This window comes from Nerophis ophidion, linkage group LG27, assembly GCF_033978795.1.
Source record: "Nerophis ophidion isolate RoL-2023_Sa linkage group LG27, RoL_Noph_v1.0, whole genome shotgun sequence".
In the NCBI taxonomy this organism is placed as follows: domain Eukaryota; kingdom Metazoa; phylum Chordata; class Actinopteri; order Syngnathiformes; family Syngnathidae; genus Nerophis; species Nerophis ophidion.
Window position 1 is genome coordinate 36,403,027 of NC_084637.1, and position 16,885 is coordinate 36,419,911.

A 16,885-nucleotide genomic window follows, 5' to 3' on the forward strand; every position below is an offset into this window, starting at 1 on the left:
TTGAGTACAGTAAGCCACGTCCTGCGTCATGTAATCCTGCTCTCGCTGTATTTGCCCATCCGTGTTTTCAGTGCGTGTTTTCTTGTGTCGTCCCCGCAGTACCCTCCGTCGTCTTTAAAGTGAGCTGTGCGTCTCACTTTTTCCCTGGATCTCCCTCTGGACTCTGACTGCCTCCCTCAATCCTTGACTTCCCCCGCTTGGACACGGACCTTGTCTCTTCGCTCCTGCTCTACGGACTTCCGTGTTACTTCGCTCTCCACAACATTTGGTAACCCACACCTCAGCTAATCACACATATTGCCTCACACCACATACACTTTTGGATCTTGTTCACACTCCATTTCCTTAGTTTATATTCTATTGTTTGATTATTATATATATAGTTTATATATTAAACATCTATAGCAGTGGTCCCCAACCACCGGGGTCCGTGGCCCGATTGGTACTGGGCCGCAGAAGAATTGTTTATAAAAAAACATGTATTTATTTATTTTTTAAATAAATCAACATAAAAAACACAATATACACTTACAAATAGTGCACCAACCACAAAAAACTCCCTTTTTCATGACAAAAACGTCCCTTTTTCATGACAAAGAAGAAAGAAAGAAAAAAAAAAGGACAACGCCCCCGGGCTGCGGGACAAATTATTAAGCGTTGACCGGTCCGCGGATACAAAAAGGTTGGGGACCACTGATCTATAGAGTTACATACACCCTCTAGTGTCTGTTGCCGTCACCTTCCCCTGTAAAACCATAACAGTAGTAGTAATATTGTAAAAGTATTGTCTTTTTAGTATTGTAATTGTAGTGATATTGTTCAAGTAATGTATTGTTAGTAATCTAGTGGTGTGAGTGTGAATGTTGTCTATCTGTGTTGGCCCTGCGATGAGGTGGCGACTTGTCCAGGGTGTACCCCGCCTTCCGCCCGATTGTAGCTGAGATAGGCGCCAGCACCCCCCGCGACCCCAAAAGGGAATAAGCGGTAGTAAATGGATGGATGGATAGTAATCTAGTGGTGGTATCGTACAACTAACGTCGATAAGAGCTATGATAACAGCAACCAAAGAAATGAAGTAATTTCGAAACTGCGCACATTTATCCATGAAATTATGGAGAAGCTGCAAAGGGTGTGATTGAGGGAGATGGTAAATTCTGTACGTTATTATTATTAATACATTACCTCGTAGATCTTCCGTCCTTTGTACTACATCGTATTACAATATTGGTTATCTTGAAGTTTGTTTTTCTATTCAAATGCATGTTAAAGGATAAAATTAGGCTGTTTTCTGGGCGCTGAGATTTTCATTCAGTTGATACATTCAACTGAGAATATTTGTTTGAGTATTTTGGATTACAATTTTTGTCACAGAACCAATTTTACTCCTAAGCCGAGGTACCGCGTACATTAACCAAGACACCCTACATTTTGCTGTTATAAACTATACGAAAAGTGTGGCGTACAAAAACCGAGGTTTGATTGTCGGTAGAAAAACTGCCATTTGCATCCTCTATTGTTAAGAATGAAAGGTAAAAAAGCTTTTAGAGTGCTTTGTTGGCTTGTGTTTGTGATACGTAGCGTGTAAAAGCAGTAATTATCCTTACAAGGATTACCACTTGTATGAATGTCAACGACCCCCATTGATGCATGGACGTGTCTTTCAGGTAGCAAACAATAGATTTAATGGTATTTCAAAAATCCATTACAGCGGTCCCTTGGTCTGTAACGAGACCCCCAGAGGCCCGTGATGCATAAGCATCTCATTAGCCACTGCTTGCCCAAGGCGTCCAACCACATTGCACAGTTCAGCAGCTCTGATAGCGCTAGCAGCGTTTTGGACTCCCTGTCAGGTGCAAGTTCCTCCAGACATATTTTGTCATTTGGACACTTTTTTTCACAGCTGTCATTGCCAGATTTGGTGCTCAGTTAGTCTATGGAGCAGTAAAACGACACTCTCATTTAATAATAGTGACATCTCCTTGTATGGAGGCCAAAATTACATTTTTCAAAGTGCACAAATTTTCACTATGTAAAAGCGCTTTGAGTCACTAGAGAAAAGCGCTATATAAATATCATTCACTTCACTTCACAAATGTTATATTGCTCCTGATAAACCCATACTGTGTCCTTTTGTCCTCTCCTTGTTCTAGTCAGCCTAATATTTGTGTCCAACAAAATGAAATGTATTTTAAATCCTGTGTATGTGGCACAATATGAACAAAACAACAAAAATCATAGTAAAAAACAGAGGGAAATGAAAAATATTGATCTTACCACACTCATGTCGTACCTTTTTGACTAATTAGAGGACAAATCAAGCTCGTTCAAATTAAGTCTTAGGGTCTTGAGTGAAATAATTACAGTACTAATTCAGCAACAAGTTTTAAAAAGCAGGACAGGCTTCATTAATACTGTGTTTCGTAATCATTGTTGGGCCACAAGCGCCTCCTAGAGGGCAGCCAAATAACGCATGTTTCTCATCTGTGGTCTGTCTGAATGGGCAGCAGCAGTACTCACTTGTAATACCCTTTTCCACCACTTGTGGCAGTAATGACAATATCAAGAAAGTTCTCTAGGGCAGTGGTCCCCAACCACCGGGCCGCGGCTCGATTGATACCGGGCCGCAAAATAATTTTATTTTATTTTATTTTATTTATTTATTTATTTATTTAAAATTATTAAATCAACATAAAAAACACAAGGTACACTTACAATTAGTGCACCAACCCAAAAAACCTCCCTTTCTCATGACAAAGAAAAAAAAGGAAAAAATAATCACATTCTAAACATTTCTTCACAAAAAAAGAAATCTTTAACATCAATATTTATGGAACATGTCCACAAAAATTCTATCTGTCAACACTGAATATTGCATTGTTGCATTTTTTTTCACAGTTTATGAATTTACATTCATATTTTGTTGAATTATTATTCAATAAATATATTCATAAAGGATTTTTTAATTGTTGCTATTTTTAGAATTTTTTTTTTTTTAAAACAGGGGTCCGCGTACCCCTTGGGGTACTTGAAGGTATGCCAAGGGGTACGTGAGATTTTTTTTTAATATTCTAAAAATAGCAACAATTCAAAAATCCTTTATAAATATATGTATTAAATAATACTTCAACAAAATATGAATGTAAGTTCATAAACTGAAATAAAAAATGCAACAATGCAATATTCAGTGTTGACAGCTAGATTTTTTGTGGACATGTTCCATAAATATTGATGTTAAAGATTTCTTTTTTTGTGAATAAATGTTTAGAATGAAGTTGATGAATCCAGATGGATCTCTATTACAATCCCCAAAGAGGGCACTTTAAGTTGATGATTACTTCTATGTGTAGAAATCTTTATTTATAATTGAATCACTTGTTTATTTTTCAACAAGTTTTTAGTTACTTTTATATCTTTTTGTCCAAATAGTTCAAGAAAGACCACTACAAATGAGCAATATTTTGCACGGTTATACAATTTAATAAATCACAAACTGATGACATAGTGCTGTATTTTACTTCTTTATCTCTTTTTTTCAACCAAAAATGCTTTGTTCTGATTAGGGGGTACTTGAATTAAAAAAAATGTTCACAGGGGGTACATCACTGAGAACCACTGCTCTAGGCTATATGACTTAAGACAGGGGCGCCAAACATGCGGCCCGACGGCCGGTTTAGGACCGAATACACAGGTTTTATCCAGCCCGCGGGATGAGTTTGCTAGGTATAAAAAATTACCTGACATTTTTGAATGTTCTAAATGTGTCCACTGGATGTCGCAACAGCAATTATTGTATCTTTGTAGACGATGCTATATAGGTACAAAATACACCACATGATGTTAGTACATCAGTCGAGGAAAATGATCAAACTACATAAATAACATACTGTAGTTTGATTTTGTTATAATTTTTTTTATCTTGATGGATTAAAAATTAACACTAATTTATTCAGAAAATCTAATTAACGACAAGTAAAGATAAAACACTATTAACCGCAACTTGTAAATGTAAGACACCCCCAACAACATTATGATTTGTACATTTTCAGAATAAGAAAACTATCTGATGTTGTCTCAATTTTTAAGTTATCGTGAGGGATTTTACCAGTCCGGCCCACTTGGGAGTAGATTTTTCTCCATGTGGCCCGCGATCTTAAATGAGTTTGACACCCCTGACTTAAGAGGTGAAGCTGTATTTTCATTTGCACTTTAGATGTATTGTTAATGTTTATTATTATAGTATAGTTGAAATGTATTTATTTTAGCACTGCATAATTGATTCATTTGTCAGTTTTTATGAGTCCTTCTATAATAGATTTGATTAGTATATGTGTTTGTAATCAGCTTGACCTAAGCCTTGATAATAATCTTTGTGATTACACATGGTTTCATAACATTTGACAGGAGTGTTAATTGTAAGTGAGTTAAATATAATTATTTAATACGATTAAAATCAAGAGTAAGATTACTAAATTGTATCCCATTGGGTTGAGTTTTTTCTTGCCCTGATGTGGGATCGTTGTGGCTTGTGCAGCCCTTTGAGACACTTGTGATTCACGGCTATATAAATAAACTTTGATTGATTGATTGATTGATTGATTGATAAATCACTAGTGAAGAAGTTGGGCCCCGAGGTGAAAAATGTTATGAACACTTATATTAATGCCCTCAGCACAAATAATTTAATAATAACATATCTATGATGAGGGTCATGTGTATGAAAACTTAAAAAAATAACAAAAATAATTAAGAAACGTGTTTGTTTTTGCCAGCTAATAATGTAAATCAGGGGTCTCAGACACGCGGACGGTGTTATTTTGCAACCCCCACCTTAATATGAAAGTTTAATGTTAGTGCGGTCCGCAAGTTTTATATGAATGGCGCTTGACAGCGTTGTGTTATTTGGGTCCAAAATGTCTCTTTCAATGTTCTGGGTTGCCTACCCCTGCATTAGTGGAAAAGCGGCAAATGAGTGAAAGCGACAGAAACATTGCCATGGAGACGAGGGTTTTCTTACTTGCCTGGCTGCAGTCACACCGCGACGCCTGTCTGTCAATAATAATAGTCCCCGATAATCTGGACCAATTCAAACCATTATTTGTTTTTTTATTGTTTAATTTGTATTGCCTCACACGATGAACACTACATATATTTCTATATGATGCCAGATAACGTTCCGGGAGCCGTCACTTTTTTGCGCTCGCTATCCCGGTACTTTCCCGGCTATTATCCGCCGACCGCCGTGTTGCTGTAGGGAAGAAAAGCGGAACGGCACACATTGCGGAAATAACATTATTCTCCGTGCGTCGGCTAAATACAAATATATTCCACAACCCCAAACATGTCTTTTTCAAAGCCTGCAGTGAAGAGAAAGGTTAGTGATGAGCAAAGACAATTCCAGGAAAAGTGTGGGATGCAATATTTCTTTGTTGAGACAGGGGCACCCCGACGTGTCTTATTTGCATGGAGAAAGTTGTGGTGCACAAGGAATACAATTTGAAACGTCACTATACAACTAGACATGCAGAGGAGCAAACTTGCCAACCCTCCCGGATTTTCCGCGAGACTCCTGAAATTCAGCGCCTCTCCCGAAAACCTCCCGGGACAAATTTTCTCCCGAAAATCTCCCGAAATTCAGGCGGAGCTGGAGGCCACGCCCCCTCCAGGTCCATGCAGACCTAAATGACGGGTCGACAGCCTGTTTTCACGTCCGCTTTCTCACAATATAAATAGTGTGCCTGCCCAATGACGTTATAACTGTAGAATGATCGAGGGCGAGTTCTTGGTTTCTTATGTGGGTTTATTGTTAGGCAGTTTCATTAACGTTCTCCCAGCGCGGCAACAACACACAATGGGGGGATGGCGTGGCGAAGTTGGTAGAGTGGCTGTGCCAGAAATCTGAGGGTTAGTGGTTCAATCCCCACCTTCTACCATCCTAGTCACGTCCGTTGTGTCCTTGGGCAAGACACTTCACTCTTGCTCCTGATGGGTGAGCGCCTTGCATGGCAGCTCCCACCGTCAGTGTGTGAATGTGTGTGTGAATCGGTGAATGGGGAAATACTGTCAAAGCGCTTTGGGCTCCTTAAAAAGGGGTAAAAGTGCTTATACAAGTACAACCCATTTACCATTTACAACAACAGCAGTCACGTTTTCGTCTACCATAAAGCAGTTTGTTTGCTGTTAACAGCAATGTTGTGACACTCTTAAACAGGACAATACTGCCATCTACTGATGGCAGTATTATCAATATATATACAAATGCATGCATATGTGACAATAACATGAGTGTGTGAATGTATGTGTGAATGTGGAAATACTGTCAAAGCGCTTTGGTTTTACCGTAAAGCAGTTCGTCTGCCATAAACAGCAATGTTGTGACACTCTTAAACAGGACAATTCTGCCATCAGCATTGTCAATATAGATACAAATGCATGCATATGTGACAATAACATCAGTGTGTGAATGTGTGTGTGAATGGGTGAATGTGGAAATACTGTCAAAGCGATTTGGGCTCCTTAAAAAGGGGTAAAAGCACTATACAAGTACAACCCATTTACCATTTACACCAACAGCAGTCACGTTTTAATCTACCGTAAAGCAGTTTGTCTGCCGTAAACAGCAATGTTGTGACACTCTTAAACAGGACAATACTGCCATGTACTGTGCATGCATATGTGACAATAACATCAGTGTGTGAATGTGTGTGTGTGAATGGGTGAATGTGGAAATAGTGTCAAAGTGTTTTGGGCTCCTTTAAAACGGGTAAAAGCGCTATACAAGTACAACCGATTTACCATTTACAACAACAGCAGTCACGTTTTTGTGTACCGCAAAGCAGTTCGTCTGCCGTAAACAGCAATGTTGTGACACTCTTAAACAGGACAATACTGCCATCTACTGTGCATGCATATGTGACAATGACATCAGTGTGTGAATGTGTATGTGAATGGGTGAATGTGGAAATACTGTCAAAGCGCTTTGAGCTCCTTAAAAAGGGGTAAAAGCGCTATACAAGTACAACCCATTTACAACAACAGCAGTCACGTTTTCGTCTACCGTAAAGCAGTTCGTCTGCCGTAAACAGCAATGATGTGACACTCTTTAACAGGACAATACTGCCATCTACTGTGCATGCATATGTGACAATAACATCAGTGTGTGAATGTGTGTGTGAATGTGGAAATACTGTCAAAGCGCTTTGGGCTCCTTAAAAACGGGTAAAAGCGCTATACAAGTACAACCCATTTACCATTTACAACAACAGCAGTCACGTTTTCGTCTACCGTAAAGCAGTTCGTCTGCCGTAAACAGCAATGTCGTGACACTCTTTAACAGACAATACTGCCATCTACTGTGCATGCATATGTGACATAAACATCTACGGCTTTAAGAGCAGTGGTTCTCAACCTTTTTTTCAGAGATGTACCCCCTGTAAACATTTTTTTTTAATTCAAGTACCCCCTAATCAGAGCAAATAATTTTTGGTTGAAAAAAAAAAAGATAAAGAAGTAAAATACAACACTATGTCATCAGTTTCTGATTCATTAAATTGTACAATAGTGCAAAATATTGCTCATTTGTAGTGGTCTTTCTTGAACTATTTGGAACAAAAGACATAAAAATAACTAAAAACTTGTTGAAAAATAAACAAGTGATTCACTTATAAATAAAGATTTCTACACATACTGCGACGAGGTGGCGACTTGTCCAGGGTCTACCCCGCCTTCCGCCCGATTGTAGCTGAGATAGGCACCAGCGACCCCAAAGGGAATAAGCGTTAGTAATGGATGGATGCTGTAAATCAGGGGTGCTCACACTTTTTCTGCAGGCGAGCTACTTTTCAATTGACCAACTCGAGGGGATCTACCTCATTTATATATATCATTTATATTTATTTATTTATGAAAGAGACATTTTTGTAAACGAGTTAAATGTGTTTAATGATAATACAAGCATGTGTAACACATATAGATGTCTTTCTTTCACAAAGACAAGAATATAAGTTGGTGTATTACCTGATTCTGATGACTTGCATTGATTGGAATCAGACAGTAATGATGATAACGCCCACATTTTCAAATGGAGGAGAAAAAAAGTTGTCCTTTCTGTACAATACTACGGAGCCCCTAAAGGGACATGGGGATTTTTTTTTTTTTAGACATGTATCTCGTGCGCACGAGAAAGTTTCTCATGGCCACGAGAAACGTTTTATTTAAAAAAAAAAAAAAAAAAGTTTTTAAATAAAAACTATCTCGTGGCCACGAGAAAGTTTCTCGTGCGCACGAGAAAGCATTGGATGCGTGCACGTGGTTTGAGGTGTGTTTTAAAATGGCAGTTTAGGAGTTTATGCGGCTCTATTTCCAACAAAGACGTTCCCTCGCCCATAATCTCCCGTCGCTCAGCAGTTTTGATACCTGTTATTAAACAAAGATGGCTGCAGTAGATTTATTCATGTTCCTTCAAATGCGGAATATACCTGAAAGTGTCATCAACAAACTAAAAGAAGACAAGGTGAGGATACTTATTAACTTTTATATAAAGTAAGAAATAGCCTACTTTTAATGTTGCTATTTTACTGTAGGAAATACCATTTAGCAAACGTTTTGCTTTTTACAGATCGACACCAATGTCATAGGCATTATGACAGATAAGGAGTTAAGCAAGTATATGGAAAGATATGGGGATCAACTTGCGCTCAGAGCATTTTGCCGTCAAAGAACTGTGACAAACGAAGAGCCGAGACAGTGAAGTCCTCCCTCATGCAGAAATTAAGAGACAGGTTAAGAACTCCTAATACTGTACAAGACACCGCTACTGGCCCAAAAAATGCAGCCAAAATCACCCGGCGGGTTGAAATGGGATGGCTCCACTTTGAGAGTGGAATGTATCACCCGGTTAGAACGAGAAAAGGAGGAGGAACACGGAATCTGTCGGTCCAGAAATCAGTGACTATGGGTGAACAGTTGGAGACAGGCAAATGTTTGTTTTTTGCAAATGGGCATTCATCAAAAGGACTGATAGAAGACTTCGAGTTTGACATTTGTGATTACAGTCACAGTCCTGTGCCCCGTGAAGTCACGGTGGGCCAGCTGTACGAACAGACTAAACTAAAAATGCTAGGCGTCTACACAGCCACCAAGTCTAACAACATTCTACTTCTCTCTGATGAATCATCGGACATGGAGCCAACACAGAAAACGCCGCTGAAGGTAATTATCCTCTGCCACATTTGTGATATCAATACATAGATTACTGTAGGTATTCTATTTATATTGATTGCATGCGTCGCCAGGCTCTGCTTTTTATCCACAGACTTATCAGATTTAATGTTTTATTATCTCTAGCAAGGGTGTCAAAAGTGTGCCCCGGAGGCCATTTGCGGCCCACAGCTAATGTTTTAAAGGCCCACGTCACATTCTAAAAATACTAATAAAATAAACAAAAAATAACAAAAGTGGAATGAAAAAGTTTAGAGGTGAAATGTAATTTAGAAAAAGGTGCACTGTTGACTAATAAAACAAATCTGTTTTTTCTTTAAAACTGTCATTGCTCAAAACATAATATTGAATGAAAATGTATGTTTTTATGAATTATTGAACTATCCTAGGCAGCTGAGATAGGCTCCAGCACCCCCTGTGATCCGGAAAGGGACAAGCAGTAGAAAATGGATGGATGGATGGATGTTTGTTTGCCACAAAAAAACATAGTTTTGTTTGACAAAAAGGGTATAAAACAAACAAACGAAAATGTATGTATGCCCTGGCACACCATTATCATCATTTCATGACCCAAGCAAAAAAGTGTTTACACTTTTATACTGAAATAAATACACCTACCACTTATTAAATAATAATACAGAAACAAATTAAGTTAGAATCCATGAAGGAAAGAAGAATGTGAATGAATGTTTATAACTGAAGACATTTACATATGCATTAAAATGTGTTTTCTTTTGTATTATTTGTTTAATGGATTAAGTAACGTCGATAACAACCTTTTTCCAAAACACAGTACAGAATGTGAGATATAACAGGATAATGCATACATTTATCATTTGTTTTAAAAAGCTTACAAAAAAGTGGAACCCCCAAAATTTAGTGTGGGGCCCCATTTTGAAAATTCCTAGCGCCAATACTGATTATGGTTGTGTACCACACCTGTCTCATATGACGGATATGATGTTGATATTCACGTTTGCTTTCTTACCTGTGGTCTTATTCAATGTGATCTGTACTTTCACAGATGTCTTTTTTTTTTTTTTTGGATAAATCTAGTGTCTTATTTCTATGTCAAGTCTGTATAAGCTCACAATGTGCTGCTCACAATTTGCTGCTCACCGTTTTATAGGCTAGGTCTAGAACAATGAAGACACGATCCTTGAGGAACAAGACCAGGAGACTCAATGAAGTGGATCATCCAGAGAGCTCCTCTGATTTAGATCTATCTCCAAGTGGCTCAATGCAGCAAAACCATGAACAAGTAAGCACTCGTATTGCATTTTTATGGAACCAGTCTTTGCTAAACAGTACTGAACTTGTGTTGTCTGAAGATTTTATTGTACCAAAATGTTCAGTATTCATTAAAATTCAAACATATTTTTATAGTTATAGTTTCCTGTAGTGTCATTTCAATTAAATCTGCATGACACAGGAGCTATGTTTATTATAAATCACAGGCGAAATATATGAGGGCACAGAAATGGCCTTTAAGAAACCATAATTTATAGTTTTAGTTTTAAATCTGCAGTTAAGATGGAAGTCTGCGAATGCTTTAAATGTTATCCTACATTAAGTAAAAATGCATACACCAAATAATTTACTCAGGTGCAGAGTGTTATAGTCACATGAATATATATAGCAGCTTCCATCCATCCATCCATTTTCTACCGCTTGTCCCTTTTGGGATCGCGGAGGTTGCCGGTGCCTATCAGCTGCATTTGGGCGGAAGGTGGGGTACACCCTGGACAAGTTGCCACCTCATCACAGATAGACAGACAACATTCACATTCACACACTAGGGCCAATTTAGTGTTGCCAATCAACCTATCCCCAGGTGCATGTCTTTGGAAGTGAGAGGAAGCCGGAGTACCCGGCAGCTTGGATGAGATTATTCAAACTATAGATAATATGATAGGTTGATTGGCAACCCTAAATGGTCCTTAGTGTGTGAATGTGAGTGTGAATGTTGTCTGTCTATCTGTGTTGGCCCTGCCATGAGGTGGTGACTTATCCAGGGTGTACCCTGCCTTCCGCCCAATTGTAGCTGAGTAGGCACCAGCGCCCCCCGCCACCCTAAAGGGAATAAGCGGTAGAAAATGGATGGATGGATGGATAATACATTTGTTTGTTTTCTTGTTTTTTATATGAAATGATCAATAGAGAAGAGAGACAATCAGCCAGTCAAGATCAGCAACTCCTGAGATGGGTAACACAGAGCTCCTGCATACACAACCTACTGAGGATGTTGGCAGTCATACTCAGCAGTCAACAAGAAGGCATGGATCTGAAGATGACTGTTTAACGGCTGTGCCAAGTCAAGAAGCAGACCAGTTGTTAAGTGATGTCTCAGATTCCCCTCTTAATCCTGCCATTCAACAATCTCTTGAGGACTCTGAAGTGAAGTTTGGACCCATTGTTGGTGATGATAGTGATTCTCAAGACACCACACTTCCCTGGAATCCACATGACTTGAGCAGCATGCAGGTACAATGTAGCACTAACGTCTTACAGTCCTGTAAAATTGTTACATTTTACATTTTTAAAATGTACAAAAACTGTAACATTACCATCCGAAGATCTTTCATCCTAAGCATATGTTTTTAGATTCATGTTTCATCCAACCATTCCAAAACTCATTTGTAATTTAATGCATCGTTGTATGAAATAGAAAAGCGGCAAATCTAAAACCACAACATTATCACCATTTTTGCATGCTATTTGATACATTGATTGTCAAATTTTTGATTCTTTTCTGTTCACAAAAGGATTAATCAATCAATAATCACACCTAATTACCTTTTTAAAATATCTTGCAGCATTCCACATTCAATGATGGTCCTGTATCATCAAGCTGTCTTCCAGCATCACCAGATCCATTTGACAAAGAAATCCTTATTTTGAAATTAAGACGAGTAAACATAGTCGATGATGTCCTTAATGTCTTCATGGATCCAAAAGTACTGAATGCTCGTCTAAGAATGGAGTTTACAAATGAGAAAGCTATGGACAGTGATGGTGTGTCAAGAGAGGCGTACTCCGCATTCTGGGACCACTTCTTGGACCAGTGTGAGGGGGAAGATGAACGAGTACCCAGGCTACGACCAGACTATTCTGAGAAGAAATTGCAAGCGCTCGGAAGAGTGTGGTTGAAAGGATACCTGGACCACAAAATCCTACCAATCAGACTGTCACCAGCCTTTGTTCTTGCCTGTCGTAAAGGAGTTAGCTCAGTGGATGAAGATCTATTAATGATGTCATTTGCCAGATTTCTTTCAGAAAATGAGCGTGTGTCGCTTGAAAAAGCACTACAGGGTACCATTGATGAAACTGTTGAGGAGGACTTACTTGATGTCTTCTCCAGAATGGGCTCACACTGCCTGCCCCCTAAAAACAATTTACGGGCTGCTATTTTAACAATGGCCCACAAAGCTCTTCTTCAAGAGCCAAAGTTTATAATTGACTGTTTCCACTCCAGTGTTCATAATGCTATGCCAACGCTCATAACCACAGACAACATAATGGAGATATATGAATCTAAGAGGCCAACTAACAAGAAAGTGGCCCAGATGATAAAATCATCACTTGAAAGCCTAAATCCACAAGAGCAGACTGCTCTTAACCACCTGCTACGGTATGTGAGAAGCATCGACCAAAGAAAATTGGAGATTTTCTTACGCTTCTGCACAGGATCTACTGTGCTGTGCAAAGACACAATTGAAGTCATTTTTAACACATTGTGTGGTTTAAGTCGCAGGCCTGTAGCACACACATGTGGAGCAGTTCTTGAGTTACCATGCACTTACATCACATACCCTGAGTTTCGCAAAGAATTTGATAATGTCTTGTCTGGTGACTGCTTCACAATGGATATTGTGTAGTGAATGGAAAGCACATCTATCTTCTACACTGAGTTTTGCATTTGTCTGATGCAAAACTGTTTCTACAGATTTTCATTTATTGTTCTTATTAAAACAGAGACCGTTTACATTTTTAAAATTGTTTTATTTTCTTATTTTTTTCTGTAAATTGTTAGTACATTGAGATTCAGTTTTTTTTCCACAAGACAGTTTAATAATTTTGATAAGGCAGCAGGGTCTGTTCTCATAGGTAAATGTCCCTTTTTGTACAATTATTACATTTTCATGTGCATCTTTTATACAATTGTTATTCTGAATAATGTTCAGAATTTATGTCATCATTCAACAAACAAGTTCATGTTCAATGCAAGTACAATACATTTCTAATGGTTGTTCAGTTCTGTTCATTTCCTCTTTCATGTCCTGCCTTTTTTCTCTTTGCAGTCAGTGTGCATATAGTAACATATCAATCCTATTTGCACCTCAGTTTTGCTGCAAAATGTTCTTAATGTTTGTGGCATAGCGCTGTTCAAGTGTAGTCAGTGTGGACATGTTGTAGCTCTGAATAAAAATCCATCTCAAATTAGAGAGTTGATGTTATCTCATTCCTCAAGTGAAGGTACAAATCCAATGCCTGATAAGCATCAGCTGGAAGATGCAGCTGTGACTCTGCCATCAGAATGTTGCAGATGTTGTAGATGTCTGTGTCACATGGCACTGCTGGTCGAAATGTGCGGTTACTCTGACACAACTGTACATCAGCTCTGTCCACTGGGGAAATGCAATCACAAGTTGTGTAGAGTTCTGGGAACATGTACATGATTCGGGGGCGACCACTGGGCACCCTGTCATTCTTTGATGGTCTGATGACATGTGCATCCCACACATTGATGGTCTGGTCTAATTCATCCTGGAAAAACAGTACAGAGAGAAAGAAAAGTACATTAATATGCAATTTGTTATTCTCATCATGTGCTCTTTAATTTAGTTATGAGATTACTTCAAATAAATTATGTTAAATCTTGAGGTTTTTGATGACTTTTAATAGAAAATGAGTGGAAAAGGCCAAATATAAATATATAAATTAATAAACATAAATGAATAAAAACAGTTTGCTGCCCACTATGCTTGTACGGGGGGGGGGGGGGGGGGGGGGGTTATTAGGGCTACCAAACCCCCCGACACTGATGATGAATTAATAGGGTATTGTAGGACACCAATAACAGTAATTAAGAAGACACATAGACATGAGACACAAGTGCTAATATTCACACCCACTGTCTGCTCATGGAAGGATGTTAAAAGACAAAAACGAAAATGTAATTCAGTAGTTTTTCCATTAGATGGCACTGTTGTACTGTTGATTCATTCCATCTCTGCAGCCCGCTTGTAAAAAAGAGATGCACTTGCTATATTACATGTGTGTGCATGCCAGTCAATAAAAACATCAGAAAATAAATAAAACAATGCATTGTCGCTTACCTGAATGAAGCTCATAAAGCAGAACTGAATTAGACCTCGGTCCAAGTATGTACCACCGAACAAACCACGGTCCTTCAGGTCAGTGAACATAGAGATATAGAACTCCATTGATTCTCTTCTGAGGAAACCCCACCAACTCTCTATGCGCTGATTTGCTGTGCTTGCCCCTTCGATGTAGCTGTCAATACCAGAACCGTCATCAATGTTGCGACGGAGAAAACGCTGAAAGTCTCTGACTTTAACATTGTCAGTGCCCCGATCGCCTCTGACAATCCTCGGACAACCACCAAATTTCTTCACTGCCTCCATATAGTAGCCTCCAATGATTTTTGGGTCACTGCTGGTCGTAAATGCATTCATCCAGATAATTTTCCGGGAGAATCCGTCAATACAGCCGTTTATACAGATACCAAATGGTTTCAGTTTGTCATAAGAGTCAAAGTGCCAAAAATAATTGGGCCCTTTTGCGAAATAGTTGCGACGATGGAGCCGTCTCCTTGCTCTGAGTTCAACACCCCTCGGGTCAAGTTCTTTAAGAATTAAGCGTACTTCTCCTTTCTTGACGTGTAATCCACCCTCCTTGCATTTAGTGTACATCCACCTATATCCACACAGCAGGCCACTTGTTTGTAACTGCTGCTGAATGAAATCTACCACGCGATCCAAAGAGGTGTATCCTTTGCGCCGAAACAGACTACATGCCTTCATAATTCGTTTTAAATGTCTTTCAGACACAATATACCGATGACGACTTGCAAGCAAAGCAGCAATGTCCTTACAATGAAGTCCGAGTTGGAAATACAGCCGAATTAACTCCTGAACTGCCATTTTAACACACACCTCAAACCACACGCACGCATCCAATGCTTTCTCGTGCGCACGCGAAACTATCTCGTGCGCACGAGAAACTATCTTTCTATAGTTTCTTGTGGCCACGAGATAGTTTCTCGTGGCCACGAGATAGTTTCTCGTGGCCACGAGAAACTATCTCGTGGCCACAAGAAACTATTTCGTGGCCACGAGAAACTATCTCGTGCGCACGAGAAACTATCTCGTGGCCACGAGAAACTATCTCGTGCGCACGAGAAACTATCTCGTGGCCACGAGAAACTATCTCGTGCGCACGAAAAACTTTTTATTAAAAAAAAAAAAAAAAAAAGTTTTTATTTTTTTTATAGAAAGTTTCTCGTGGCCACGAGAAACTTTCTCGTGGCCACGAGATAGTTTCTCGTGCGCACGAGATACATGTCTTAAAAAAAAAAAAATCCCCATGTCCCTTTAGGGGCTCCGTACAATACCACATGAAAGTGGTTGGTTTTTGGCATCTAATTCATCCAGCTTCCATACACTTTACAAGAAAAACATTGACGGAAAATTCCGTAGCTTGCTTGATTGACATTCACGGCACCCGAGGGTCTTGTGAGATGACGCTGGATGCTTCCAGTTCATTATTATGAAAAAATGACAGAGATGAAGGCGAGAAACACTTTTTATTTCAACAGACTTTCGCGCCGTCCCTTCCGTCAAAACTCTAAAGGCCGACTGCACATTTCCTATCTTCACAATAAAAGCCCTGCTTCATGCTGCCTGCGCTAACAAAATAAGAGTCTCTGAAAGCTGGCGTGCACAAGTGATGTGCACGCCAGCTTTCTGAGGGATCGCTTGTGCACGCCAGTTTTCCGAGACTTAGCAGGCAGCATGAAGCAGGGCTTTTATTGTGAAGATAGGAAATGTGCAGTCGGCCTTTAGAGTTTTGACGGAAGGTACGGCGCGAGAGTCTGTTGAAATAAAAAGTGTTTCTCGCCTTCCTCTCGGTCATATTTTCATAATAATGATCTTGCAGCAGCCAGCGTCATCTCACAAGACCCTCCGGTACCGTGAATGTCATTTAAGTGACGTCTTGGTGAAGATTGATGATCACTAATTTTTAGGTCTATTTTTTCTTAAAGCCTGGCTGGAGATCGACTGACGCACCCCCCGCGGTCGACTGGTAGCTCGCGATCGACGTAATGGGCACCCCTGCTGTAAATATACTCCTCCCCCCGACCACGCACCCCACCTCCCGAAATTGGAGGTTTCAAGGTTGGCAAGTATGCTGAGGAGTATGCAACATTTTTTTTAAGAAATCTTTTCTTGCAGCCCAGCCTCACCCAGACTCTGCGTCCAGTGGCCCCCAGGTAAATTAAGTTTGAGACCCCTGATGTAAATAATACTGGTAAAACGTCAGGAAAGTGAACATTTCAAGTTTGATTTTGCTGCCATCTAGTGGCGGGCTTTTTAAGGAGGCTCGCGTGGCTCAAAAAGCGCATGCGCGAAATGTCCCGAATCGC

General features: G+C 39.5%; 2 protein-coding genes across 2 annotated transcripts; one reads left to right on the forward strand and one right to left on the reverse strand.

Annotated features, from left to right (window-relative positions):
• The first annotated feature begins 8,235 nt into the window (after positions 1–8,235).
• On the forward strand, positions 8,236–13,659 carry LOC133544165 (uncharacterized). The gene is made up of 5 exons (XM_061889263.1): positions 8,236–8,509; positions 8,615–9,207; positions 10,346–10,477; positions 11,377–11,700; positions 12,033–13,659. Exons 2-5 carry the CDS (start codon positions 8,758–8,760, stop codon positions 13,092–13,094), a joined length of 1,968 nt encoding a protein of 655 aa, XP_061745247.1. The 5' UTR covers positions 8,236–8,509; positions 8,615–8,757; the 3' UTR covers positions 13,095–13,659.
• LOC133544166 (uncharacterized) lies at positions 13,221–15,426 on the reverse strand. Its single transcript, XM_061889264.1, has 2 exons — positions 14,556–15,426; positions 13,221–13,983 (listed from the first exon to the last, which is right to left on the reverse strand). Exons 1-2 carry the CDS (start codon positions 15,381–15,383, stop codon positions 13,657–13,659), a joined length of 1,155 nt encoding a protein of 384 aa, XP_061745248.1. The 5' UTR covers positions 15,384–15,426; the 3' UTR covers positions 13,221–13,656.
• Positions 15,427–16,885: the final 1,459 nt, after the last annotated feature.

Excerpts from the sequence above, each read along its gene's own strand:
- LOC133544165 (XM_061889263.1), top strand. The coding sequence starts at position 8,758 with ATGCAGAAATTAAGAGACAGGTTAAGAACTCCTAATACTGTACAAGAC. Across the intron at positions 9,208-10,345 it reads CACAGAAAACGCCGCTGAAG|GCTAGGTCTAGAACAATGAA; the intron begins GTAATTATCCTC and ends ACCGTTTTATAG. Across the intron at positions 10,478-11,376 it reads TGCAGCAAAACCATGAACAA|AGAAGAGAGACAATCAGCCA; the intron begins GTAAGCACTCGT and ends AATGATCAATAG.
- LOC133544166 (XM_061889264.1), bottom strand. The coding sequence starts at position 15,383 with ATGGCAGTTCAGGAGTTAATTCGGCTGTATTTCCAACTCGGACTTCAT. Across the intron at positions 13,984-14,555 it reads GCTTTATGAGCTTCATTCAG|GATGAATTAGACCAGACCAT; the intron begins GTAAGCGACAAT and ends CTGTTTTTCCAG.